The following is a 27,757-nucleotide window of genomic DNA, read 5'->3' as shown; positions in this document are numbered from 1 at the left end:
CTCCTCTGCAAGAAAGAAAAAACAACATTGTGAGAAAGAATTGACCCTAAAATTTCTTCATGTCGAAAAGAAAAATCTCAGAAATCAAAACGAATCCCATTTTCCATTTTCACTCGGGAATAATCGATACATAACAATTTGAGAGCACTTTGCTTTATTTTAGTTGTGCCCTCGTGCCACGTATGCAGTGTCGTAAAACATAAAGGGTGTCGATAACAATTTCCATGCAAATTTGAAACTTTTTCTCCAAACTTAGAGCTCCTTGTACACGTTACATTTGGTTAGTGGTCGATTGGGAGGAAATCTTTGGTTTTTGAGACGACATAACTACGTCATTTTGTTTCGGAGGGAATTGGACTTTGTCGATATTACACGTAATGTAATTGTGTGGGAGAGAGAAAGTTAAATACTTTTTGTGTTGGGACGATGAAAAGTTCGCTTTAAATTCATGAATAGTAGTTTTTGAGGTGATGAGGTTGGTCATGAAATGAATGTTAATTTGGGTGAATTTAAGGGTGAGGAAGGAATTTTTCCAATCGATCGGGCCATTTTATGGAGGGGAAGGAATTAGTTTTTCTTCCAGAGAGTGTTTACAGAGACGAACTAATTGCAACTTTTTTCCGTCTTGATTGTGTGATTGCAGTTGGGACGTTGAGCGTGGTGGAAGGGATACGATGTTACCAGTGCGGGACTTATATCATCACGTCGGTCACGCCTTGTCGAAACCTCAGCTCGACACATTTGCACGAGTGTCCCCCAGAAGCTCAGTTCTGCTCCAAGTACTCAAACCCGGCGATTCAGGTTTATGGATGTGAAAAACATTGCGAGGAACGTGGTAAGGACATTGTTAATGCAATGTTACTTTAATATTTGACCTTTTTATGTGTATTTTCGTAAAATGATATAATACTGTTCCAAGTTTCAAAACAAAAAATCTCCAATTGTTCGAAATTTTACTCTTAATGTAAATTTATAACCAGGAGATTAGGAACTTTGTGCAAATAATTATCATTGTTTTAAAGCATTTGCATGCATGTATACTTCAAAATTTACATAATTTGCGACAAAATGTTTAGATTTCAAAAAGCGTTTTCATACAGTTTTCACTAACTAAACTCTTCCCCGTTTTTTTTCAATTACAGTGCAAAACTCGTTCGAAATCCATTGCTGTGGCGAAGACAAATGCAATGGTGCCGAAATAACGCGAGGTTCGAGTTGGATTTTTCTCCTAGCGATCCCCGCAACCTGGTATATGATGCTTTAACTTGTCGCCTATGAAATGTCGTCATCAAGCAAACATCCACCAGACGACAAGAACGACGACGATGCCTCTACACTCTCTTTTACTTCTGTCTTACTAGCGCCGTAACATGGCACCATTGCATATTCGATAATGTGACGGAGTGATTGGGTAAAAAATCTTTACTTTCTCCAACAATTGGCATCATAATTTCCAGGACGTTGATTTCATCTCCATCTCAAAATTATCTATTAACCTGTCTGTAAACAATTTCAAACACATATAAATCGAGTGTATGCAGTTACATTTTTTGTGTCACGTGGCACAAGTTTCAAATTTCAATGATCACAGGTGCACTAATTGTTATCGTTCTCCCCAAATTAACATAGGCTAGGTGAATGTGTACCACCACCTCAGTAAAAAAAATTAATGGTGCTTTTAACACAACACTCACATTCTGCATCCATTCTACTACTACTAACCAACCTGTTTCAGAAACATTGCTTAATTGGTCTCGTCTCATTTCAATCAAATTTCCATTTTTCTTATGTAAACCAGACTCACCATGAAGTTTGTATGTGTCTCACACCTTTTATGATGTAAATGGCTTTGACGAATCGTGTCTGCCTGTTTAAGAACAAAAAAATAGTGCATAGTTCGCGTTGAAATATTCACTTATCTATAATATCAGACTGTGGCGTAAATTAACTAATAATCGAATCTATTTTGTCACCTTATTTCCTTCCTTTTCACCTCTGATCTGACAATGAGTGTGCATACATAGTATTCAAATACAGAAATGCATGCTAAGTAATTAAGAAGGTGCGCGTGAAATTATTAAATACATCTTTATCCTTGTTACATATTGCATTCCTGCGTGAAAAACTAATCGCATTTGATTTAATAATTATTCATTCAAACTGGAGATGATAATTAATTACTACTTAAAATAATAACTACGTAATTACAACTACTTTCCTACACAGCTTCAATGTCTAAATACTACTTAATCGAGAACAATATTAAGCTCTCTCTGGTAACCGATAAGTACATATATTTCTGATCCGCGGCGAATTTTTGCATTTTTCTCTCATTTTAAGTTAGTCTAACTAACACAACTATTATTAAACATTTGTAAACTTGCATATCCTTGTGAATGTTGGTTGCGCAAGAAATATGTAGTTCACTCCGTGTAAGTAATCATTACAATATTTCGTTACCAACACTTCCCTGCAGTCCTTATTTTTCGCATGCATGACCGGACCGGAATGTGTGCACAGTGCATAAAAAATTGTGTAAAATACTAATTCTTAATATATTTCAAAGATATGAAATGTTGTTGGAAACCTGTGCATTAAATATGACATATTACAGATATGTATAAAAAGTATAGAGGAAGATACATACAGAAACTATTCATTCACTCCGTGTAACAATTTATGTGTGGAATAGTAATAATAATGTTAATTAAGGCGATGAAATAGTGAATTAAAAGTTTTCCAGGATGGTTCAAATAATAACAAACGAAATATATTGCACCATTTCCACCACCTCCGAAATATTCCAGAAATATTCAATTTTAGCGAATCGCAAAATTCCTCCTACAACATATGTATGTAATTCATTATTTGCAATATTAATAAACCTGTTCACAATTAGTAGTGGTAGTTTTATGTATGTATTTATGTAGATGAATTGATTTTAGCCTAGTTTAGCATAAGTACTTATCTCGTAATAAGCCACAATACAGATATATAAATGTTGTAAATTAGTGGGTAGAAAATGTGAAGGAAAACCTTGTATTACGATTCTCCTTCTACAATCAAAGTAGTGAGTTTCAATAATTTGAGGTAATTTGAAACTTATTTTACCATTTCGTTTTTACAGATTGATTCCATGTATTACTGATTTTTGAAATGATGTATTGGTTCGTTTATTTTACAAAAAAGTGTGTCAGCAAGGTTGCAATTATTCGTTTTTTTTAAATTTGTGTATGTGTATTTTCATGGTGGTCGAAAAAAAACATTGTCTGACCTTAAAATATGTCAGGGGGTTTGTGCTAGCATAAAAATGAGACGGGTACTACATCAGGAACTGAGGTTACAAAAAAGTGTAAAAATTTGGTTAGTTTTCATTTCGTTTTTTTGTGAATTTTTTTGAGTAAATATACAATTTGTAGAAATATTCAAATAGTTATTATTTACTTTACGCAACCTACATGCTTACCTTTAAAAACCAATCAATTACATATTATATGTGCACCATAAACAAAATTGTAATCATGATATTAAATGGTTTACTAATAAAATTTTTAAAAAACCTACAAAAAATTCCATATTTTCAGAAACTCTTATTCAAAAGAATGATGACAAAAATAAAATATTTTACTCGTAACAGCATCACATCAGCATTAAGTCACCTATGTTACTTGTGCATATTATAGGAATTCGATATTATTGGAAAATAGTTTTACACCAAAATTGCGCTGCATTGCAGATACTTACTTCCAAAAATAACGCTCATTTTGGATATAAAAAGGAAAATATGCACTTCAGAATTTTGCGACACATTTTTTCAAAAACCATCGCATTACCATCAAAATCATGGCATGCTTGCACAACCAACTTTACACAACCCACCAGCACTCGACCCTTCCTTCTCAAGTGCAATCTACACCACAGGTAAGTAAGCAGAGTAAACCCGTGTCCTCAAGAAAACCGGTGGATTGAGTGCACCAGATTGACTTTGATCTTCACTTTACTTCGCAAATCCCTTGATGAAACACTTTACTCAAAAATATGAGTACATAAATTTACAAAGTAAAATTTCATAAAATTTAAATTTTCATTTTATAAAGTCAAAGGTCAATCATGGTAGGATTATTTTCATTTCTCGGCATGACCACAAATTTCAGCCAGAAAATGGCATCACCACCAGCATCACCGTATTATTAAATGGTTTCATAACATGGTCATCATCAGATCAATAAACTTGAGTATGTTCGCGCAGGGGATGAATTTTAATGAACAAAAAATTATCAAGTCGTATTGTCTTCTTCTTCATGCAAGGACGGACCCATTGTACCGGTCCATTCCATCCTCATGATCTTCTCAATCTCCTCTCCGCCACAAGTGCTGAATTATAATGATACACAAAAGTTGTTCGTTTTAATTCCTTATTTCTCATTCAGGCCGCCTCATCTCATCTTGCCTGATAACTTGGCTCATGTGCAGGCGGCTTAAGTTGGATGTGTTATTATCATTTTATTTTATTGTTATTATCTAGATATTCCGTTCATATTTATAACATGACATAATCCCATGTTCTTGGGGGTGAGGATCTCTCTCTCTGTTTATCCCACGCTCTCGGGCATCTCCATTGTTTCGAACGTTGCCATTGTTTTCGCCATCGTTTGTCGAAATACTGCGAGGGATGAGACATGTGAGACGATATTGTGGATGGAGGATTGTTACAAATTTTTACAAGTTTGTCACTTATGCAGAAAACTTGAGGCCATCAATGCGTTTGGGTCGCAAGGGTGACGACGCGAGGACTCGTTTTTAACAATATCTGCCAAATGAGACGATTATTGAAAGGAATGCATTTTCTGGATGACATTATTATGAAGATGCAATGTCCATCGACGCATTTTATTAGTATTCCCCCCACGTAGAAGCCAACCACTCTAACCCCACCCCACCCCACACCCGACTAGAGGAAAGCATGAGATATACCAACCCGGTCCAAAAACCTGTTCCGACTTTAAATTTCCCGTTAATTGAAACTCCGTAGTGGATGGAATTTGAGTAATGCATGACGCCAAGAACGCAAAGCAAGTTGAATACCACCACACGCTGCCTGCCAGTATTTGAAAGCGCTCTATCTAGAAAATGGGAGAAATTAAATATTTCGTCCAGATTTTATCCTGTCCAACCCGCTGTGTAAATACCCTGGGAGAAAGTTATGCGCGTAATGTATTTAAAATCAGGCAAAAATGTATCCAACGACCGCACCCAGCCATCCGCACAGCACATATTTCAACCTGACAATCTTGTCAATATTGATCTCTCTCCAACCCTTCCTGCCTTTACCAATGGCATTCCATTTAAACCACGTCCTGCGACATTGTTGCTGCCCAAGCAAACCTTTACCTGAGTTTACACAGCCCTGTCCCGTATCCTAAAAGTGGATTTGTAACCTCAATGACTTGGGACTCTGTTATCTACCTGCTCCATGCTCACTTACTGCATAAATACGAGGCCTACCTCTACTGTAATTTATACTCGAGCTTCTGCTGCTGCAGGTAGTCTGCTAATAGGAAATATTACATTATTGGAGTGGAGTATCATTGGATGAGGAATTCCATTAGCCGCAGGGGAGAGCTGAACCACCTGTTGGCCGCAACTATAGCGTGCCCTCATACATACGCTTCTGTGGCAAAATGATAATATCCCTCTGCCGGTGAGTGAGAGGGGCGGGGGGGTTTCTTTTTCATCTCTTTGCTACCTTCCCAGTTTAACTGCAACTTAGCAAGCCAGCCATTTTCTCTCACTTTCACATCCACCAACTACCAACTAACTAATCTCAAATAGTCGAATGTTATACCTTTGCTTTGGGTTGGTCTGGCTGGCATGGCATGATGAGAGTTTCGAGAGGAATAAGGTGGTCGTAGTATTGCTTATTATTACCTGATGGATGAGGATGATGATGATGTCGTATCTTTGAAAGAGTCGAGTGCAATAATTTGTTAGTTGGTTGTGGACTTGTGTTCTGACTGTTCTGACCAATTTTTAATCTTCTCATACATCCTTGATCGCATGAAAAGTCTGGTTACTCTGCCATAATAGAAGGGGTGTGTTTAGTTTAGTGTAGGGTTCTTTTTTGGGGAGTGGGAACAAATAAGTTTTACGGAGGGGAGACTTTTGGGAAATTTATTTTCCGATAAGTTTTACTGTGAGCGTGATTAGTACAGAGTTGAAGTGAATTTGACCTCTATGGTGTAAGTGGAGCTGTGTGAAAGCTTTGTTTTGACGATAAAAACTGTAAATAGAAGGTACAATAAAAAGGGCAACTTTGTGTAAAAAGTGATCAACAAAATCCGAGTTCGGTACAAACTCTCGCACACACACAGTCAATAAAATATACATTGCCGTGCTTGTTCACGTGTACCAATTTTTTGCCAAATTTTCCAGTACAATTGTCAATTCCTGACGTAACATTACTCATTCATGTATAGTTATCGACTGTTCTGATTTTTTTTAGTGAACAGCGTAATTCGTAAGTCGCAATATACGTCATTTTCAACTTATCTGTGCTTTTGTGGTGACGTTAACGTGTTTGCTGCTGCTGGATAGTTATGAGATGAGTCTGCTGCCTGGATAATATGTTATCTTTCATCTTTATTTAACCGGCTACTCCTCGATCCTCCTGCCTGACTAATCCTCCGATGCTGATAACAATGCTGCGATGTGCCAATAAATAAAGTGGTGAAATAAAGAAGAATAGTTTACTTTGTGCATGGGCGACGAAACTACGTATTAATATCTACATGCACTAATTGTTTATCCGTATTAAATTATACTGAACGTGCCTGTTTGTGCCGGAGTGCAAAAAAGGTTTTATAGCGTTGGAACATTTTAAGGTAAGCGTTAATAAATAAGAGCTTGATTTTTATTTAAGAAAGTGATAGTTTTCCGCCCCATCTTAATACACACGGTTGTTTTGTAATGAACATATTATATAACAATATAATATAACAATATATTATGTAACAAGTCATAGTTCTTTAATAGAATGTGCAAAGGAAGTGTCGCTTCCTTTATTTTACACACATTGCCAATAACTTGCAAACTTTGTGTCAATCATTGTTTTAAGAGCAAAAGTTATTAAAGACTTGTCTGATTTTTTTGATAAGCCAGCATTTCGTTTCTTGTTACATGTAATAAATACTATTCATTCATATTTATTTATATTGTTCGTAGTTCTACAAGTAAATATTCCCACTTTTTAAATTGTCCAATAAACGAAACAACAAGTGTTAATATGTAGCTCAATTGTTTTCTAATTCTTGACATTTAAAAGGAAAATCTTGTATTAATTTTTGGTCTTTCATTTCAGCCCAGAACGTATTTTCCCTTTTGAATGAATGACCCCAGGATGAGGGGAATCAACGAGTCACACTACGCCGGTAAGTGAATTAGTGAACCAATTTTAAACAATGTGAAGATCTGCGAAGATCAATTTAGGAAATTCTACGACTATTTAGTCCTTCAAGATACATTGGGAAGATGACCCTAATTAGTTTTTTACCACATGCATCATACAACTCGGACCCACATTTGTCTCCCCAACAAAACAAATTCTTATTCAAATGTCAGTCAAAATTCATTAGGAGGATTTCTTTAGAGTGCCGACATGTCATATGTGCCACACACGAACAGAATAATGAAAATGTGAACCAAATTTTAACCAGTTCAAACAATACGTTCAAAATATTTTAACAATTGGCATTCAACAATTTATTAAAATCGACTGGTCACTGTTGATATTCCGTGGTTGTAAATATGTATCTGATGACAATTAGTTGGTGTGGTCATCACCTCGCATACTTCAAATTTTTTATATAGACGCATGTTAAACCGAGTTGCAACAAGTCACTGTCAGAATTATTTATGGAATCCTCACCAATTAAATACCTACATATTTATAAGTGGCGATGATATGAGCCACCAATCCATAAAAATATCTACTTAGGGTCGTATTGGTAGGAATGAACTTGTGTGGTAATTCGTCATTCTCATAAAATGTGGGCATCATCATCACCAATCGCATTATAATTATAATACAAATTTGCAATCACGCTGCTCACTTTTATTCGCGATGATAAGAATACAATTTTTATCGCGAATTGCTCTCAAACTACATATTTATTCAATTTTGGTTTTATTATTTTGTGGCCTCAACGAGTGCGAAAAATTGAATCCGAGTTATTATTTGCATACATACATACATTTGTTGTGTGGTTTGGTTTGGTGGCCTTGATTCGAGAGTGATGATAAGCCTCAACTTACCTTATCTCACGATACCTGCTGCTTCTGCTGGTGGTGGTAGTGCTGTCAACACGTATCACAAATCCTGGCTGGTGACTGGAATGATCAAATCAAACATTACAAAATTTGACCAGATCACATAAGCCCCCAGTGTTGCTCAACACTTGAGTTGGTCTCACCACGAAGAGAAATCGGGTCGCAGCAGCAGTCATTTCTATCAAGCAGGTAGGATAGGACTGGTAAGAGAGGAACTGTGGGTGTGGATCCGGTTTTTGCAGGGGACTCGGTTTTTTTATTTCCGAAAACTGCTTTCGTGGTGTGGACAAACTTTAGTGTGTTAGACTTCTGTCAGGCGTCGTTTTGTGGGGGAGTCTTATCACAAAAGGTAATGCAAACCGAATTGCGTAATTCATGAATTTATCAAAATTTAGCTTTTTGAATTGAAAGATTCAATCATAAGTTTGGAATGTATCGCTGTGTCGCTCCAATTCATTCATGTTCCACATTTTCCACTGTTTGTTGAGCAATCATTGCCTGACTGACTGAACCGTTGTCGAGATAAGATTCCTCGTCACCGACAAGTTCCAAATTCCACAGGCTTTCATTTCAAGGACAGTTTTACTAAGCAATTTTCCCATGTCGAGTATTTTTCTACTACTGTAAATAATAATGATTTAGTATACTTTTGGATTGAAAAATTTGTATTTGGATTTGGATTCTTTGATCCAAGTTTTCTCATGTGCTTGTTAAAAATTGCGAATCATTGCATCAGAACAGTTATTCTACATTCACGTGTTTTATGACCCTGTTGTTTTTCGAGGTGATAATGACTAGGTTCCGGAATCATAGTAAATATTCTGCAAAACCCAACTAGCTAAAACTTTACCCTTCCACCACCACCACCATTCTTCCAAGTTTGGTTAAATATTAGCTGTTTTGTGTCGTCTCACGTCAGCTTCAAGTCTGGCTCAACGAAATACAACAAATTTTATGGGAAAACTTCACCCCACTTTATGCCGAATGAATCCATGACTTTCTCTCTACGAACCAAACACCAACTTTCTCCAAGAAGCAAGCACAAAAGCAGCGGAGGCAGGATTCGACGATGTGTTTTGTTGTGGAAATTCGTACATTTTTCATGCTAAACTATATCACGTCAAACAGCTATTTAATCCGAGTTGGTTTCGTGGTCGTAAACTGAGTGGGTTGGCAAAGTCTGTTCCCTTTCAGTAAATATCTGTGCAGACTCTTCGTTTTGGTCACGTAAAAATCCATGCAATTTCATCCCGTCCAGTTTCTTGTAAAAGTACTAATTGTTCATTTTTACCTAATTTTTCCAGGAGACCAATTTTCCGACCGTGGTGGCGAAATGGACGGCGGCGGCGGGATGATGGGAAACGTTTACGAAGTGGAACACTTGGCCACGTTCCAACTATCGGAAGAGCTAAACGCACCCTCTGACGGAATGCGGAGGTTGTTGCACATGGAAAAGAACGGCTTTGGAATTTGGAGTCAGAAAATGCGTGTCCGCCTCGAACGGAACTTTATCGTAATTCTAGATTTCGAAAATGGGGTAAGTTTAGACTGTCAAGCTTTTTTATAATCGCTTATATACGTTCAAGGGTTTCATCCATCCTTCCACTCACTCGAATACTTCCATTTATCAGAGAAAATCTCCCTTTATTGGAAATTGATCTCATCTAAAATTGTAATTGATTCTTTGTGCAAAACTTGGCCACGGGATTCCTTCATTCATTCACTCACTCTCTCTGCGAAGGAGTCTCGTGTATCTCTCTCTCGAGCCTGAATTACATTTAGGCAGCATCGATCCAATTTAAATTCTCATCTCATTTTACATCTTTTTCTTCTAACAAGTTCATCCGCCTCCCCTCACTTTTAACTGTCTCAGAGTCAGTACAAACCATTACCAAACTATTCCAATCCATTGTCAAAAAAGCCGTAAAAATTTGCATGAAAAGTGTGAACTAGTTTGAATCTAAATTACAAATGTTTCCCATTCTTGGCTAGTAGTAAAATGCTTCCTACATATTTAGTTTCGTGCAATATTGCCACTTTACAATTTAATTCCAACCTCATAAAAAAGGTCCACTGTTTAAAAAATGTTTCAAATTTAGCGACCATAAAGTACAAATCCGTGTCAGTTTACTACTAAATCAATATTTTATTCCTCACTTTTTATTATTTTGCATGTACAAATCAGCACATCGATACTTTTTGTCAACATGCAAATATGTATTGCCTCGCTCATAATAATTTATTTGTCATCCTGCGCTGAGAATGGAATTGAATTTGTACATAAGTCAAGGTTCATTGATTTCACTCTTTTCCAAACAATAAGAGGGAGATTGAATTGCTTAATAAAACGAAATTAATGAAGCACGCGTTCCTCCTCCTCTCTCTTCGCCAGTCATGCCGTCGTCATTCCTTGCCTGTCGTGGAATATAATTGTATCACATTTTCCATCACATCCCTCCTACTCATCCATTAAAAACTTATGCAATTTCAATAACGACGACGACAACAATTGCAATGTCGAATCTGTAAATGCAACAATCTCAGAGTTACATCTCTCTCTCTTTGCTGACGTTCGTGGTTTTGTTTTCTTACTCGTCGTGCTACATGCTTAAGTTATCATAAAGAAAACACATAACATAATAAAATGGGTCAAGGTTTTTGATACGTAAATAAATGTACAAGTAACCCGTATGCATAAGTACTTGCCTCGTGTGAGACAATCGGATGAGGATGATTTTTTTGGTGATAAATAACAAAAAACAGTGGTAGATAGTAGATAAATGCATACGTAGCTTACTTATTATTATCCGTTCTCCTCCACAGAACAGAACGCAGTTGGTAGGAGATTGACTTTAGTTGGCTGAGCACTTTTCCCCCAAGACTTGGTTTTCTCTCGTCTCGGAAAGAAAAAAAAATATTTCGAAAGTTTTTTTGTAATCCATTGTTGATGATGATGTGCGATGTGATTTGTGTTTCACTATTTGACTCGTCTGGGACTTAATTGATTTCTGTTACTGAAGAAGGAGGGCGATGAAATTGGGAGGGCGAGATTCCAGTCAGTCACTCATAATAATCCCACACCAACCATTCCCCTCAAGGGAGACGGTAGATGAACTCCTCACCTTTCATATTCTCGCCCTGTCCTGTCTCGCACCACTCACATCACGGAATTATTATTTCCGGAAAAGAGAAAAGCAGAGCAGGAAATGAATAGATGGATTTTTTTCCCTCCGCACTCTCTCCCTGCGTCGTTTAGCCTTGATTCGAAGAAAAAGAATAAGAAGATTAGACTTGTTTCTGGCGAAAAAAGAAGTCGGATTTTCTATAAACAAAATGTTTTCATTTTTTTAATATATTTATTTATTATTAGGATGAGATGGAGCGCTTCCCTCTCCCCATGATTCGTGAGCCTACAGCTTTCACCAACTCAAATCCGGGCGAGTTATACAACAATATTTTCGCCTTTATTGTCCACCCCGTGGAAATGCACATTTTCCAGGTAACCAATCTTCCCAAATATACATGAATTGTCCACCACTCGCCTTTCCTAATTACTTCTTGTGGTCTGCGTAATGTAATAATCATCGTTAAAACCAAGTGTTCTCGTCCCGCAGTGCTTCAACATATCCGCGGCAGATTTGGTGGAGGATGTCAAGTTGGCTTTGGCCGGTCGAGTGCCTCCTTCTCGGACGCGACACACGAGTCAGAACAGTCTGCCCCCACCCCCGGTGGCACCACCTCCAGAACCACCACATTTCAAGTGTGAGTTCACCCAGGCACTCGTTACATTTAATTTTATTAGGTTACCATTTTCCGCCCCAAAAGATGAGAGAGCGGAGAAAGAGAAAGAGGAGACGTTACATTTTATTTTATTTACTCCACTTCCTCTTTCTCCCACCGTGTGCAAATTATTGCTGCGAAAAGGAATATATCTCAAAAGCGGGTTGACTTTTTGATCCAATTTAACGGCGTGGGCACGCACAAGGAAGGAAAAGGAGATCAATTTTTACCTCGATTTAACAAAAATTGACCGAACCAACCTTGTCCACATTTTTTGGTAAACAAGTCAATATAACTTTTAGAGAATAAATAGGTAAACGTATCTGTAGTCGACAAGGCCCCCTCGATTTGAAAGAAATTGGATAGATTTCAGTTTAAAAGGCATCATATATATTTTTGTACCTCAGCCCCCGTCGAGGACTCGCGAGATGACACGTCCTCCATTGAAAGCGAGGGTCAGTATGAACGCGAGGTTGCAATTCTCAACCGCTGTTTCGACGACATTGAGCGCTTCATTGCCCGACTTCAGTACGCGGCCGCGGCGTACAGAGAACTTCAGCGGAGGCGAAAGTGAGTCCATTTATTTCATATTATTTAATTCTATTGGGTGGATTGGATTGGATTGGATTTCTGTCTGGTCGTGAAATGACTCTCGGGATGAATAATGAGCCAAATCCAGTGTCAATTCCTTGTGAAAATTCCATGATGAATTGTATTAGTTTCCCAGTTTTGTTCGAATGGAATGAATTAGTTTTGCATAGATTATTGTTATTGGTCACTCGCTGCGCTGTGAGTTTGGCGAGTGCAGTGCAGTTATGTGTACGCCTGGTCGTGATCAAGATGGAGTGCATCCCATCCATAAAACATTTATTACGAAATTATCGATTGATTTGGCCCAAATTTTGCATAGTGTGGTGGTCGTGGTCAGTCCGTGGCAATACTGGACAATGATGATATCCACCACACCACCCCACACTTTTCTTGATTGATTGGGTGTCTAGGGAAAGAAATATTAAAAAATTCCATGCTGCGTCCGCCCGCCTTTCTTTTTTTTCTACAACGAGTCCGAAATCCGATGAGGACTGAGGAGCTACAAATACTATTTTATTTCGTAAATAAAAATCTAGACAAGAAATATAGCAACCGACCACTCCAGACTCGAGTTTCGTGTCCTTTTTATTTTTATTTTTTACTACCAAGCATGAATTTGTTTCAAATAAATGTAACTTGTCAGATTCAGCTAGCACACTCAAAACGGAGAGAAGGAAACGCTCAAAATAAAAATATTAGTTTGTTTCCATTTTTTTCTTCTCTTTCATTTCATTCCAATCCAATCTATTCGGATACGTGGTCATAAAAAATAAAATAAAAACAAACTAATATATAAAACGAATCCTTGTGCGGTCAACTCAACCGGGTGGAAAAACACAAAGTTTTTTTTTCAAGTCCAATTTCAATTTTCGATATAAAAGAGCGAAACTTTGACGTTCTCTCGGCACGTGTGTAAATGTTTCGGAAAACTAGGTCTTGTTTGTCCCGTTTTATTGGCTTTTTTGCCAAGTCCAGTCAAATCCAGTCCACCCATTTCATTTCATCCTTGTGGGATTCGACAAGTGGATGATTGTAGAAAAATGATGAGTTTGTTAACTAGTTTTTCCTTATTTTATTATATTTTTATAGGTCGAAAAAGAGTAAGAAGAAGGATCACGGGGAAGGTCTCCTCTCCATGCGGGCCAGACCACCACATGAACGCGAGTTTGTCGACATTCTTCAAAAATTCAAGCTTTCCTTCAACCTTTTGGTGAGTTATTTTGTGGTGAAAAACAGTGGTCATAAAATGAAATGAAACTGATGCTGCTCACAATATTGGAGATCATCCTTGTGTAGCGCAGGCAAAGTAATACTTAATCACTACCATGTGCTCATTCCCATGTCGTATCAGCGTATCATCACAAAATCCACTTTCCTGGGATGGATTATTATTGCCAATGATTCATAATGCACCGCTTTCTGATTGTCTATCTTCCGAGTAAAACAAGCAGGGATATGGTTTGATTTTTAAAAGAAGAGCCCTGTCCACCATAAGGTTTTGATGTAAAAAATGATTCTTCTTTTAATATCCACACCATAACTGCGTAGCATTCGCCCCGATTTTATTCACTCTTTGATTTCAGTCCTACTCCACGAACTATGCATTATCCTATATTGCATTGTTCTTCTTCTCGTCTCATTTCCCATCTAAGGACTGATTTTACGTGGGCGAATCACGCGATGAGGAGATCAAATTATTTTATGGTGGAAAAATTGTACATATTCTCATTTTTTTTCTTTTACCAGGCCCGTTTAAAAGCCCACATTCACGACCCAAACTCCCCCGAGTTGGTCCACTTCCTCTTTACGCCGTTAGCTTTGATCGTTGACGCTTCGAGGGACGCTCACGCGCCTGGTCTGGCGTCCAGAGTGGTGTCCCCCCTCCTCTCCAGAGAAGCCGTCGATCTGCTGACGAACTGTCTCACCTCCAAGGAAACCGAACTTTGGCATTCGCTCGGAGATGCATGGCACTTGGCGAGGTAAGTGCGAATGTCATAAAGTCAAACGTGCAAAAATAGATAGCACAACGAGTTCATTACGCAAATTAAGCTTATCTAAATTAATTAACCAAGTTATGAGAGCAGAAGTTGATCTGTTTTTGATTCTGATGCCTTTGTAAAAAGTTAACAACTCACTTTCTCTCAACTTTTTTTTTCTCTGTCCTCGTCTGTAACTGATTTCGGGGCGAGTATAATAATAACCCTGCTTTAAAAAAATCAGAGTCAGAATCGCAAAAAAGTTTTTTTTTGCACTTTTGAAATAAATACGAACTGTTTTTGATATTTGGATTTTTTCATTTGGGAAGTATCTACGCAGTATAAAAATGGGATAGAAAAAGTATCTCTTTTTTATGGATCAGATATCCGATCCTAATAAGTTTTTTGGGCAGACTGCAATAAAAAAGGGTTGCTTTTTAACCGAGAGAGCAACATTTTGTCTCTTTTTTACGACGTGGAAATTGAGTTTGAAACTTTTTCTATTTTATTTATTTGTCCTGCTTGACATTTCGTTTATGATGGTGGTGGTGGAGGTACTGGTGGTGGTGACCTTCGATGAAAAAGGGTGACATTTATCCGGTCCAGTGACTCCGCCTCCACTTTTTTGTGTAGATATATTTCTTAATGGGAAATAATAGTCGAGCCATCTTTGCTTACTTCTGGAGTGAAAGTTGAATTTAATGAGACACATTATTTCCATACTTTATTAAGAATGAAAACCACCCAAGCGGAGAGTCGCCGCGCTGCTTATTTATTTACTTTCCCCATCATCGTGAGAAAATGAGGGCTGCTTTCACCATAAAATATAATTTGATACGCTTCTCACCTCCATTCGATCCCCTGATGGAATAGCTTTCATTTCACTTTCTCCCTACCCGTGAAGAAAATTTGAATGGTTTTCCTTGTCCGACCCACGACTAAATTTCGCACACTTTCACACCCACAACTACCATTTTATGATGATACCCGCTCTTATCGACCCGTGTGTGCTTATCCATTTATTTTATAAAATTCCACCATCCGTGTAAACTACGTGAGTGATGGAAGGATGCATGCAGGGTGTGCAGTTGGGGTGACTACACTTCCTAAAGATCAGATAATAACAAGATTCATAAAAAAGTACAAATATTGTGTGTATGAAATGGCCAAAGTTTCTTTTATACGGCTATTACCGCGAATAAAACATGCTTATCGACTCTCAGCTTATCACGACCACAATGCCGCGACGACATGAAGTAACTTGATCTCGCTATTGTTGCCTTTTAAAAGGGGTAGTAATATGTAATAAGGAAGCTTAAAAAGGTGGGTCAACTGCTCTTTTGTCACTCTTTGTCAACGCCGTTAGTTTCCTTTCAACGGATGCAGGCCATACCACCACCACACCCACCCTTCCAGACCCGCCTGCAATCTCATCCTCAGTCGTCCCATTTAATGGGGTGATGAGGATGGGATGCCACATTCGAAAAAATGGGAGGGTTATGCTATATTTCTGTTATGTTATGATCATGCCATCATCACGCTATCATCACTTGAGTCGAATAGCCATCATCATCCTTCTTCCATCCATTCTTTCCTTCCCAGTCAACCTTCACTTCACTTCTCTCGTAACCACCACCACCTTCCCCATTCTTACGGCTCCAACTTTCACGCGCCATTTCTCTCAGTGCAAGTCACCACCCTACATTTCTTCTTCTGTTATCCCGTCCCACCAGATTTGCACTCGTCTCGTCGTAGTAGATTCTCCGTGAATGCGTGGCGTAGAGTTTTAGTACAAAGTTGTGTCACGTTTCTCTAAAATTGCAACTTATTTCAATAAGTTGTTCTCTCTTCGGTTTGATGGTTTGGGTCAGTCAGTTCAGCTCAGTTGCAGACATGATAAATTGTAGTCGTCGTCGTCGTCGGCGAACCTATTACTTACTTACTTTGAGAGGACGGAGAGAAAGCAACCTTGTTTGAATTGACTGCTTTGATAGTGCATAGTCGTATATTTTAAGTCGTGGTGGTGGGGGCAGTATTGGGCCCGAGTGTCGTTGACAAAACAACAAGGATGTAGATGATGTTGGGTGGAAACGTGGCTAGAATCTCACTTCCTTAATCCAACTCAAGCAGGAGCAGGGTTGCTTTCTCCAAAAGCTTTGTATACCCGAAAATACGTAGGGAACCCTTCCATAGACGCGTTTAACATGTACATCCATCTGATTATTAGTTGTTGGGAGGGAGAGACGTGACTTTTTTCACAAGTGCTTAAATTAGCAAGGGCTGCAGCCAAGGCCGGTTCTAATTTATTTATTTATTTATTTACAAAGTAGTCGAGAGGGAGGAGACGGCTGTTCTGCCTCCAACTCGATTTCGCTTTACTTTTACTTCTCTTCTGCAACGGAGTTTAGAAGTGTGCTCGTACAGCTCGGTATACTTATGGAGCTCCGTAAGCACTTACACGAGGGAGTCCATGGAAATACTTCTTTGGGGAAAACTCTCAAATCTAAAAGGTCATTTTCTGCGAAAGAAGCATCGACACTTCCGTTCTCTGCTAAATATTCTGGGTCGTGATTCGGAATCATTATTGTGCAAGGAGAAAGGGGGCATATCATACTTTTTAGCCATCTTAAAAAAATACGAAAAAGTTTGCGTCCTCCGTAAGGAAAATAGTGCCTTGCAGAATATACAGGGTGGTTTAAATGTTTCGCTACATTGGAAAAGTTTGCAAAGGGAAAAGTCCCTAAACCTCGATTAGTTACGAGGATTTCAGATTGAGATTTTATTAATTATTAATTTTATTCAAATTGATGGAATACTGATAACAAAATTCTTGAAATGTTGAATTTCAGACATAAAATTTCAGGAACTCAAATTTACAAATTTATCCCATTAAAAAATTGTCCATTGTAGCGAGACATTTAAACCACCCTGTACATACACACGTGTGTACACCTTTTTTCTCTTTTATAATACTGGCAGAAGAGGGAAAGTAAGTGGCATATCGGAATAAATGAAGATGTTGTTCTAATTTTCCTTTGTTGTTGCTCATGTATGCATCGCACATATGCTTATTATTCCATGGTATTAGCGACAACAACAAAACATGTAGTTTAACAAGTAATATAATCTCAAGACTCAGATATATTGTCGTTCAAACCATGTCTTCTCTTTGTTGGTGTTTACGACCCAGTTCGTCATTTTCTTTTTGCTCCATGACCAAGACACAAACACAGAGGGACGTTTAGCAGATATTTTACTTTCCCCACAATAAAAAGAAAAAGAAACTGGTTTTAGTAGGAGAAATAGCAGCCAGCTCAGAGTTATGACGACTCTTGGATGGATGGAGATATGTACAGACGACAGATTTCATAAGCATATATGCACACACACAATAAACAAAACGGCTACTTACTTGTTTATTTTGCGGCGTTGTTGGTACTTTATTTTTTTCGAGGGGACAGAAACTACACAAATGGCGATATGAAAACAATTACACAAATTAATCTCACATAAGAGATTATATGAATGGTTATCATCAATGGTTATCATCATATTATCTCCAGTAAAGTACGTACTACTTTCTCATTTCCGGGTCACGTCACTTATGAACTCCGTTTGTGTCCCATCTTTCCGTATCTATTCAATAAGAGTGATAAGCTTACTACGAACTATAATCCTATATCCCGCCCATAAAGCGAATTCTTTCATTTTTCTTTGTAAAAAGGAATCAAATATTTCATTTATTATTCGCAAACTTTCCCATCGTAAAGTCCCGAGGCATCCGGCCTATGCGTACCAAATAAGTATTTCTAAAAATGCTCTACTCTCACTCCTGGGATTTCGTGCTAAACGCTATTTGCCAGATGATAACAAGTTTATTATGGAAGAATGGGAATATAAAAACTGAAATGTTTCTGCCAATTAAATTAATTTCAGAGAACAATGGAAGGGATATGTGGCCCCGTACCAGCCCGTCTTTATGGATGGGTGGTCGCCCACGATTCGAGACCCAAGTTCGTCCTCCGCAATTGGCGTGGTTGCTGCGGAAGCTGCGATGAGACGTCTTCAAGCCCAGCAGGAGGTAAGCAGTAGTTGTGTGTAGTTTCATAGTCGCCATTATTATTTCGTGGTGTGGCGTATGTGGTGGTGGTAAAGAAGAAATATTTCCCAGTTTTCCTAAGTGGTTCGTGGGTAAACCTAGCGCACACAAGAGGAGAAATTCCTCGTCATCCCTGCAAACATTTTCTTTTTAAGACGAGCAAAATTATTCAGTAGAAATGAGAATAGTTTCCGCCCATTATGGGAAAGGAATGCACTGCACAAGGAGCAGAGGAATCTCTAAAGTTGGATATGTGACCTTGTGTCATGAATTTCCTTAAAAGTTTCTTCTTCTTTTTTCTTCTCCCCAAATTCCACACCTACTCGTGGCAGAGAAAGTTATGTAAGAAGTGAACTCTATATTTAACCTGGAGCAGCACGAGGATTGATGAGGTTTCTGGTCGGGACAGAATTTTGATGCATTTCTCTGGAAAAATGATGACGCATGCAATCAATTTCTTTAAACGGGTCGAATCACCCTTGTTCCTTTTTAGTAGAGTGATCAACTAAAAATATAACGTTTTTCCCTGGCCAGGTGGAATGTGTGTACGAAATCTTAGTATTTTGAGGGCAAATTTAGAACTGCAAAACTTGCAGTTTCTCCTCGTATTCCGCAGGAGAGAAACTAATTCAGATATTTCCTAATTTCCTCATATTGATTTTGTTAATTACAATCCGTTCTATTTACGTCTTCTTCTCCTCCTCGTGCATGACGTAACTAATAATAACGAAATCTCTCCTTTGATACGCTTGATTATTCCGATCCACTGCCCGTCACTCAGCCAACCAGCCACGAGTTTGAAGAAACCAGAGGAGAGTAAAAGTGGACTGATTTAGAAATTTAAGTGTTTATTTAGCAGCATCAACATCATATTGCGCGAGTCAAACGCCACAAATAGAAGGCAGCAGGAACAGCACAGCAGCAAACCAAGTCCTCATCATCCACGCGATTAATCTCCCCCGTGGGAGGGAAAGGCAAAGAAAATCATCGTCGTCGTCGTACGTAGGCAGAGTCGTCGTCATCGTTAATTGCGGAGATCAAAGAGAAATCCGAACCCTTTGTAGTGGGGATGATGGAATGAGATGAGGAGAGAGATTTTCAACCTTCTCATCATCCCGCACCTTGTTCTCTCCTTCGACTGAGGTTTATTCTCCTCGAGTGACTTTTTCCTCCAACACAACGGCCTCCCTCCCTCCCTCCTCAAAATATCGACACACGACACGACGACGTTCCCTCCACTTCAACTGGAGTTTAACGTCGATAGCGTACTTACGTTACGACGATAACATTCCAGTTTTAAAGTTGGAGGAGGAATTACAAGCTTTATTTGTCAGAAGCGAGCTGGAGGCGACCCGTTAATTCGTGCTCCTGCGACACACCGACAACGTGTACATGAATTCATGTTTTGATGTGTAACGAGATATTTGAGGAGAGGAGGAAGTAGTGATTACTCAAGTATTGCCCATTATTGGCTTCATTAGAGACAGCGTGTGAGAAGGGGTGGAAAATAAATAGAGAAATTTAACACGGCTTTCACATCAGTGGACGGACGTGGAAGTGATCTGTTCATTTACAACTCTCTGGTCGTGTATGCGTTTGACTTCTTGCTACAAAGTCGGCTTTGTTTTCATTTCCTGGAGGAGGAGGCGGAGAAGAGGAAATTGCTCCTTGCTCAACAATGTGCTAATTACCTTTTAAATTACTACGTAGCAAACACACAATCCCCTCCGGTATTCGGGCAACACACTCAAACACCATCACCCGTTCTCATATTCCTGTACACATTTCACACAAAGGGATGAGGATCCTCTTTTAAAACGTAATTTGTTTCATGTCACAAAGACGGAAAAATTGGGGAGTTCCTTTTTAAAAGAAAGTGCCTCATTTCCACTTTCCCTCTGTGTATCATTCGCCTAAATAATAAATGAAGCCTTAACTGCCATCCACCACGTCGCGTACACTAGTTGACGTCAATGTCTGTACGTCAATGTCAAACAGACATCAAGTCATCATCAAGCAATTGTATTTTCTTAACTTATTTTCCAGGCTGGTTACTTGCAACAGCAGCAGCAGCAAAGAAACGCGGCGGCCGCTGCGGCTGCAGCGGCGGCGGAACGACAAGGGTCCGTTTCTCCGGTGGAAATGCCAGGAGATGATTTTGGAGCTGGTCAGCGTGCTTTCTTGGACTCTATTCGGTCCCGTGGAGGAAGAATGGTCGTCGTGACGCATCCCAGGACAAAGAACAATCACAAGGAACTCACCGTCGTCAGGGGCGAGTATCTTGAGGTGAGCAACCTTTTTAAAAGCGGTTTCTGCGAGAAATTACAGCAGGGAACGCCCCATTTATGCTGATACCGACTCCGTACACATCCTGCCTACATGCACCCTTCCCTAACATTATGTCCTGCTGATCATTGTAATAATAAGGGTCTGGCAATGAGTAGCTAGTCCCCGCAAGATTTATGGCAGGGTTGATTTATTCCAGTAGAGCAGACCGTCTTGAGGGATTTGGTGCTTCTTCTTCTTCATACGAAGAACAGACACATTTCTCGACTAGCTTTCTCATTCTGCATCGTTTTTGAGAATTTATAAAACAGCGAGAACGAGAGAATCATCTACCTCCATCTATCTTACCCTGGGCGTTGGAAAGAGAGAGATGTTGGAGCGATACATATGCACCACTTTCTTGCCCCCCTCGTTACGGTTTTATTTTAACGTGTAAAACCGTTTCAGCCTGTTTGTTTTGTTGTTTTTGGAATCGATTCCTCAGAAATTATGTATCTCTTGGGACCCGTCGAGACTGCGAGAGAAAGTTGTAGTAGTTGGAGCATTATTGTTATTTCGCTCCTCTCTCCTCTCCTCTCTCTTTTGGCGTAATGAAAGGGTACAAATTGGTGTTTAAACCCGATTTGTGTAGGGAAAGAAAGTGTGCTCCATTGCTCTATTTATTTCATTTCATTCCGTCCTACATATCAACGTGCGAGTATGTATTTCAAATGCGCTCATAAATCTGTCTCGGGTTAAGATCCCAGCTTTTATTGCTTTACTCATTGGATGGACATCACATCCTTCTGCTCTATCTCCATTATTATTGCTTGCTTGCATTTTGATTTCAAATTGCTCCAGTATGTATTCCACCATCCCTGCTGATTATGGCACAATATACCCTCCCATAAATTTACCCTTTGAAGGGCTCGGAAAATAAGGAGAGCCAAAACTTCAAAGGAGATCGATCTCTCTCCTTCTGGTGCAAAATGTGGCCACATTTTTCAAAACTAAACGGTTTGGAAGTAATAATTTTGACGGGGATTGTTATTTAACCGGGTTTTGTATTCTTCTTTCTCACATTATTTTTCTCACGAGTTAAATTTCTCCGGAGAAAAATTGTGGACATGATTATGGTGGCGAGAAGGGTGTTAATTTTGTTAATGAGCGGTTTTTCTAATCCCCTTAAGTTCTCGGATACAAGGGGAACATTATAAATAAAGTGAATTAATGGAAAGGGTACAATTTAACGGAGCATGACCTCGCTACGTAACTATTTATTACGCTTGTGGGCTATGCATTTTAGATTGTATTTAGTAACGACTAGATTTATTGGGTCGTTTAACAAATGATGAAATATTATCGCTATCCATAATAAAACACGAAATGGGCGCTTCGTTTTAGAAAGTGTGCTATTTAGTTTGAAGAAAATAAATCGGAACGATTCGTTTACTTTTTACAGGTGCTGGACGACACGAAAAAGTGGTGGAAAGCTAGAAATTGGAAGAATGAGATGGGATACGTCCCTCACACGATTGTTTCTCCGTTGAGCGAATATCCACAAGTAATTTGGGACACAAAATTATATTCCCTAAAAATTTTAAGATTGTGGTGAAAATGTTTCTAAAATGATGATTTTATGAAATTTTTAGCAGGACTATCCTGACAACGGAAGATCAGGTATGAGTACATGCAAAAATATTTTATTACATTTATGGTTTTTTATGTATCCATCAACAATTTTCATAGCTTTCTTCTCTCGTTTCATTGTTACGTTGTGTTTTGTAACTTTGTGTTTCTTGTCGCCTTTTTTAAGGATACTCTGGATACTGATGTCGAAAACCGTACACAAAATTTGCAAGCACACAACACACGCGTCTTACTCCTGTCTGTGTCCGTAAATGTCCTGTTCGTTCTCTTCATCTGCAGCCTGCTTATCAATAAATGAATCTTATACTCTGCGGCACTTGGCTACTTACAAACATGTCATCGGCAGCAATATGAGTACCTGCTGGTTGTCGCAGTTTACTTGTCTCAAAGACTTGCAAAAATCTCAACTCATCCCCTGTGCAATATTGTAAGATGTATGTGAAATTGATCAGATAGGTCTTTGAAGATGAGCAAAATTCCCGAGACAGAGTACGTATGTAGTAATGTGTAGTAGAAAAAAGCAGAGTTTTTATGGTTCGTGTCCTAAAACGTATCATATTTTATATTTTATTTTATTATTTACTTAATAAGGAAAGAGAGCAAATGGAAAGTGTTAATTAAGTAAAAGGCTGAACTTTTTAGGAAGGATTATGTATGAAGAAAACTGATGATACCCATAACCAATTGCCAAATGAATGCTAGAAAAAAATTATGATCCATATTTTAATTATTAATTAGCTTAATTAAATTAAAATGGTGATGACGGGCAGAGTAAAAAATACATAGCTTAATTATTAAGAGTAATGTTACATGGTAATATTTTGTGTAATATTTTATGCAGCTTTTCATATATATATTTTTCAGTCTCCTATTCTATATGCAAATGCAATCATGTATCGTCCTCCTCCTTAAATTTGTATCAGGGGTAATCTAATCCTCTATTGTATTCATAAATTCGTTGTATGATTTTAAGCAAGGAGATTGTCATTGGTTGCTTAATTGTGTGACCTCGTCCTCATCTTATAAATGTACGACGACCAGGTTTTTGTGCTCATAAAATTAGTGAGATCATTTCCTATCGAGTAATTATTTTACTTTATTTTTATTATTGATAATCAATCATGCATATGTAATAAGTAAAACATTTTGATGCCGAAAATGGTGTGATATGCAACAAAAAATTCAATCAGAATGATCAATATTATTTATAATAGTTCAATCCACACCATGTTTCGTAATAAAATAAAATTGATGACGATATACGTATAGTAAAGTAACTCTATGTTGTTGTCTTTGTGTTTGTCCTGTATATAAATATTTCAGCATACATACTTTAGTATTTTGCATGTTTAGAGACATGACAAATCTGGCTGGATTTTAGCCTGGCTTGAATCTACGTTAAGCTATCCTTGAATTATTCATGAAAAGCTTTTAGACGACGTGGCGTAGATGGGATGAAGAGAAAGTCCAAATTTTTGGGAACATTTGTCCCACTTTTTTATATCTCACTATTAATAATACGAAACTAAGTTGATACGTAACACAGGGCCCATTCACTTCTTTTTTAGATTACCATTTTTGAACCTAGATGATGAAAAGTGCAAACGACAAGATTTTAGTGGTCTGGAGGTATGTACACGGTGTCACTTTTACAATATCGTCTACTTTCTGGCGTGGACTACCACAATGTAAATTAGATGAGGAAAATAATTAAGGGTAGCGGCGGCTTGTGCCTAATTAATTAGATCCACTTGGGTGAAATTGTGGTAATTAGAATATGTAATTACTGACCAGAGAAAACTCATCAAGTCTCTTCTTCGTGGTGGTTTTGCGGTTGTGGAGTAATTTTGGGGTGCTAGTGGTGGTGGTGGTAGTTTTCTGTGTAGAAAGGTGGGGAAAGTAGAAATGTCCCTTAATTTTACTAGTTTGAAGTAGTGCCAAGCCAACAAAAGAGGGAGAGGAAATTAAGGGTCTCCTCTCCTCCTGCTTTTATTGTAATACATTTAACCTGATAGGCGAGGTAAATAAATTGCTTTTGTGGTTTCGCTTTGGTAGAAATAAGTCAAGTAATGAAATTACGTAGCAGGAAGAATGTGCAGCAGATTTGATCAATGCGCTTCTTGCCTTTACATCATCCTGCTTTCCTTGGAACAAAATTAGTAAATATTCCATGAATTAACGTAACATTCACAACGTTTTAGGTCGGTGGTCCTCACCCAGCTCGACAATCAGCTCGGATGACGACTTTAACTACAGCATGGACAAGTCGCCACCACCCCCACCGCCGCAACCATCCGGACGCAACGCTCTCCCGGCCCAGTCACCCAACAAGAAGAAACGTAAGGAAGTGGAGGAGGCTAATAATAAATAAAATAAGTGTCATCTTTGGTCCTCTCACCCTCCTTGCTCGCTGCACGGGACCGAAATATGCATATGTATTATTATTAGTGTATAATTTGTGTCTACTGACGCACATTTCTCTCCTCGTATCGGGGAAGTGATCAAATGAGAAATCAGAAATTTATGACAAGCGCTTCCTTACTCGACAGGCAGTATATTCGCCCCTTCTTGTTTGGTAATAATAGCGTCTTGCGGTTTCTGGCTGGATAATAATAGCATGCATAATAATAGCAACCCGGCATAAGTTATGTGGAGAAGGAGGACAGGGGAACTGAACGTAGAGGTCAGATTAGAGAGGGAGGACTTCAACTTTTTGTAAATATTTTTTCGTTACACTTCCAGCCACCAAACGTGTGAACTGACGGCGTCAGTTTAACTACTTGATGGTTAGAATTAGGCGACTATGCTGTCATTTTAACAGCAACGTCATTTGTATCTGCATGAAAATTGTTTTTCCTTTCATCATCCAGAAGTTAAATACCAGTAAGAAGACACAATATTACTTTGTTTTCATTATTTTGAAAATTAATTATAAATCTTATAGTTCCATATTTGTGGTGCTTTACTTTACAAAATCGCCCACGCTGATGCTGGCAATTTCCAAAGTATCAAAGTTTTCGCATTTTGTGTTGGTAATAATGTCGAGATGGGAGTCCACTTCTCAGCCTGATGCACTTATGTATGAAAATTGGATCTCTAAAACTATGCAAAACACAGCATGAGGGAAAGATGCAAATTACTATTGGATAGTCGCACAGTGCAATTCGACACATGTAAAACAACAGAGCCTGTGTTCATATCAAGTCACTGAAGTGTACTTAGTAGTTCCTAGTAGTTCCTACGACATTCTGGCTGGTCGTCTCAAGTACGAAGACAATTTGTTTATAAATATAACTTCCCTTTGTTCTCCGCTTTCTCTCCGGTTAAATAACCCGTGTTAGATTTATGCGTGAGATGATATCAAAATGTCGTCGTCTTGTTTTCACTCTTGTTGAGAATCAACATTAAATGAGTCGGAAGCCGCGAATGACATGAAAAGAGTTATTATTATTATTTAGAATTATTAAATAAGACGTGCTTTATTTTTGTATTCCGTTTCTTCCCCAGCTCGGGATGACGATCTGATGCAGCAAGAGTTGAAGAACGTGCTCACCCTCTTCCGAGAAAAGAGGAAGATTGAGATCCAGAAGACTCCCGAAGTCTTCATCAACCAGCACTCGAGCGTGGATGAGGTCCAGGAATGGTTGAAGGTGAAGGGGTTCTCGGAACGGATAAGGAAACAGTTGTCCAATATGAATGGGAATGAGCTGTTCAGTTTGAAGAAGGCACAACTTGAGGCGTACTGTGGAAAAGATGAGGGTCGCAGGTTGGATTCGCAAATCACGATTTCCAGAATATCTACAGGGGTGCGTGGTATCATAGATTATTAATTTGTTGTTAAAAATAGTGCAATTATTTCTATAATTGAACTTTAATTTTTTAGTTCAAAACGACTCGATCGTCGGAATTGAGAGCAATTCTGGCCAAAGCACGTGCTAAAGTGGAATTGGGCAGTTTTGACGTGAAGACCACGTCTCCCTCGCCGGAACCCGTGTACACGCCACCAAATAAGTATGGGAGTCGGAACGGTAGTTCCTCAAACTCCAACCCGACCAGCCCCACACCGAAACCGATGGGCATGATGAACAATAACAACAATAAGAGTCCGGCGAGTAAATTTAAGCCAAAATCGAGATATGACGATGACTCGGATGACGCGCCGGTCATCAATTTTGGACTGTCGGATGAGTCAGACGACGAGTCGGATGACGGCAGGACCAATGATAAGGGAACTTTGGGGAACATGTTGAAAAAGAGGAGGGGCGAAATTTTAAGGAAATAGAGGCAATTATTAGGTCAAAGTTGATACACAAATTTACTTTATTCAACTTATGAAGCTTATGCTAAAAATTTTCAGGATTTTAGACTTGCTTGAAATACGTAATTATGTAATTTTACAGTAAATACACGTAATTATTAATGGATGGTCTAGAAATTACAACGAATTGACAAGGTGCGAAGTTAAGTTTTATGCAACTCTGAAATTGATTATATGAAATTTTATTGAATAAATATATTATTACATGACAATTCCTTCACCGAGGTAGGCTAATTCTTCAAGTAAAACGTGGATCATTAATAATTAAACTATCCATTTTACTCGTGAATTATAATTCTCCAGTATGGCTTTGTCACCTTCTGCACATATGCAACAATAAGAATTACGACCCATTTCAACTGTGATGTCAACCATGGAATAAGAAATACCTTTCGATTTCAACTATCACCTTTCGAGTGTTAGTGGAACACATTCTTCAGAGTACGAATTCATTGACTTCATATATCATTCATGCAATTGTCATTTCCCATTATCAACCGAGCCAGACTTTATGGAATAATCATGTCCCTCCTGATAACTCTCGTTAACCTCATCCTATCAACTTGAAATTTGGTACACATTAGGGAATTGGTCATATTTACATACTACACTGAAAATATAATGTCAACAATCAAGGCAAGCTATGTAATAGACGACTATGAAAATACGAATTATTAAAAGCTTTTGCTATGAAAACGAAACTATGAAAAGAATGAGTATGAATTGCATGGCACCGCAGGAAAAATGGTCCTA

The 27,757-nt window shown here is 38.5% G+C and overlaps 2 protein-coding genes and 1 long non-coding RNA gene across 6 annotated transcripts in view; all 3 read left to right on the top strand.

Annotated features, from left to right (window-relative positions):
• The window catches only part of LOC110858269 (lymphocyte antigen 6I), a 36,967-nt gene extending 33,404 nt beyond the window's left edge, over nucleotides 1-3,563 (top strand). For both annotated transcript variants that reach the window (XM_022106968.2, XM_035858348.1), the window contains 2 exons: nucleotides 644-835; nucleotides 1,143-3,563. In XM_022106968.2, the coding sequence (XP_021962660.1) occupies nucleotides 644-835; nucleotides 1,143-1,264 (314 nt within the window). In that variant the 3' untranslated portion in view covers nucleotides 1,265-3,563. The remainder of the gene's footprint in view (nucleotides 1-643; nucleotides 836-1,142) is intronic.
• A 2,392-nt stretch (nucleotides 3,564-5,955) lies between these two features.
• On the top strand, nucleotides 5,956-27,216 carry LOC110858266 (epidermal growth factor receptor kinase substrate 8-like protein 1). Of its 3 annotated transcripts, XM_035858346.1 has the most exons (16): nucleotides 5,956-6,517; nucleotides 6,595-6,881; nucleotides 7,358-7,427; nucleotides 9,630-9,862; nucleotides 11,696-11,824; nucleotides 11,940-12,087; nucleotides 12,513-12,675; nucleotides 13,786-13,906; nucleotides 14,443-14,675; nucleotides 18,609-18,753; nucleotides 20,818-21,057; nucleotides 22,499-22,600; nucleotides 22,689-22,716; nucleotides 24,888-25,025; nucleotides 26,194-26,492; nucleotides 26,570-27,216. In XM_035858346.1, exons 3-16 carry the CDS (start codon nucleotides 7,382-7,384, stop codon nucleotides 26,966-26,968), a joined length of 2,424 nt encoding a protein of 807 aa, XP_035714239.1. In that variant the 5' UTR covers nucleotides 5,956-6,517; nucleotides 6,595-6,881; nucleotides 7,358-7,381; the 3' UTR covers nucleotides 26,969-27,216. The 3 variants fall into 3 exon arrangements, with proteins under 3 accessions (XP_035714239.1, XP_021962657.1, XP_021962658.1); XM_022106965.2 differs by having other exon boundaries at nucleotides 5,956-6,881; XM_022106966.2 differs by lacking the exons at nucleotides 5,956-6,517; nucleotides 6,595-6,881; nucleotides 7,358-7,427 and adding an exon at nucleotides 8,391-8,674.
• On the top strand, nucleotides 25,034-25,846 carry LOC118438360. The gene is made up of 2 exons (XR_004836710.1): nucleotides 25,034-25,569; nucleotides 25,631-25,846. It is a non-coding gene; the product is annotated as an uncharacterized LOC118438360 (long non-coding RNA).
• Nucleotides 27,217-27,757: the final 541 nt, after the last annotated feature.

This window comes from Folsomia candida, unplaced genomic scaffold (assembly GCF_002217175.1).
Source record: "Folsomia candida strain VU population unplaced genomic scaffold, ASM221717v1 Fcan01_Sc020, whole genome shotgun sequence".
Lineage (NCBI taxonomy): Eukaryota > Metazoa > Arthropoda > Collembola > Entomobryomorpha > Isotomidae > Folsomia > Folsomia candida.
Note: the sequence above shows the minus strand (reverse complement) of the source record. Positions and strands in the feature narration are given on the sequence as shown.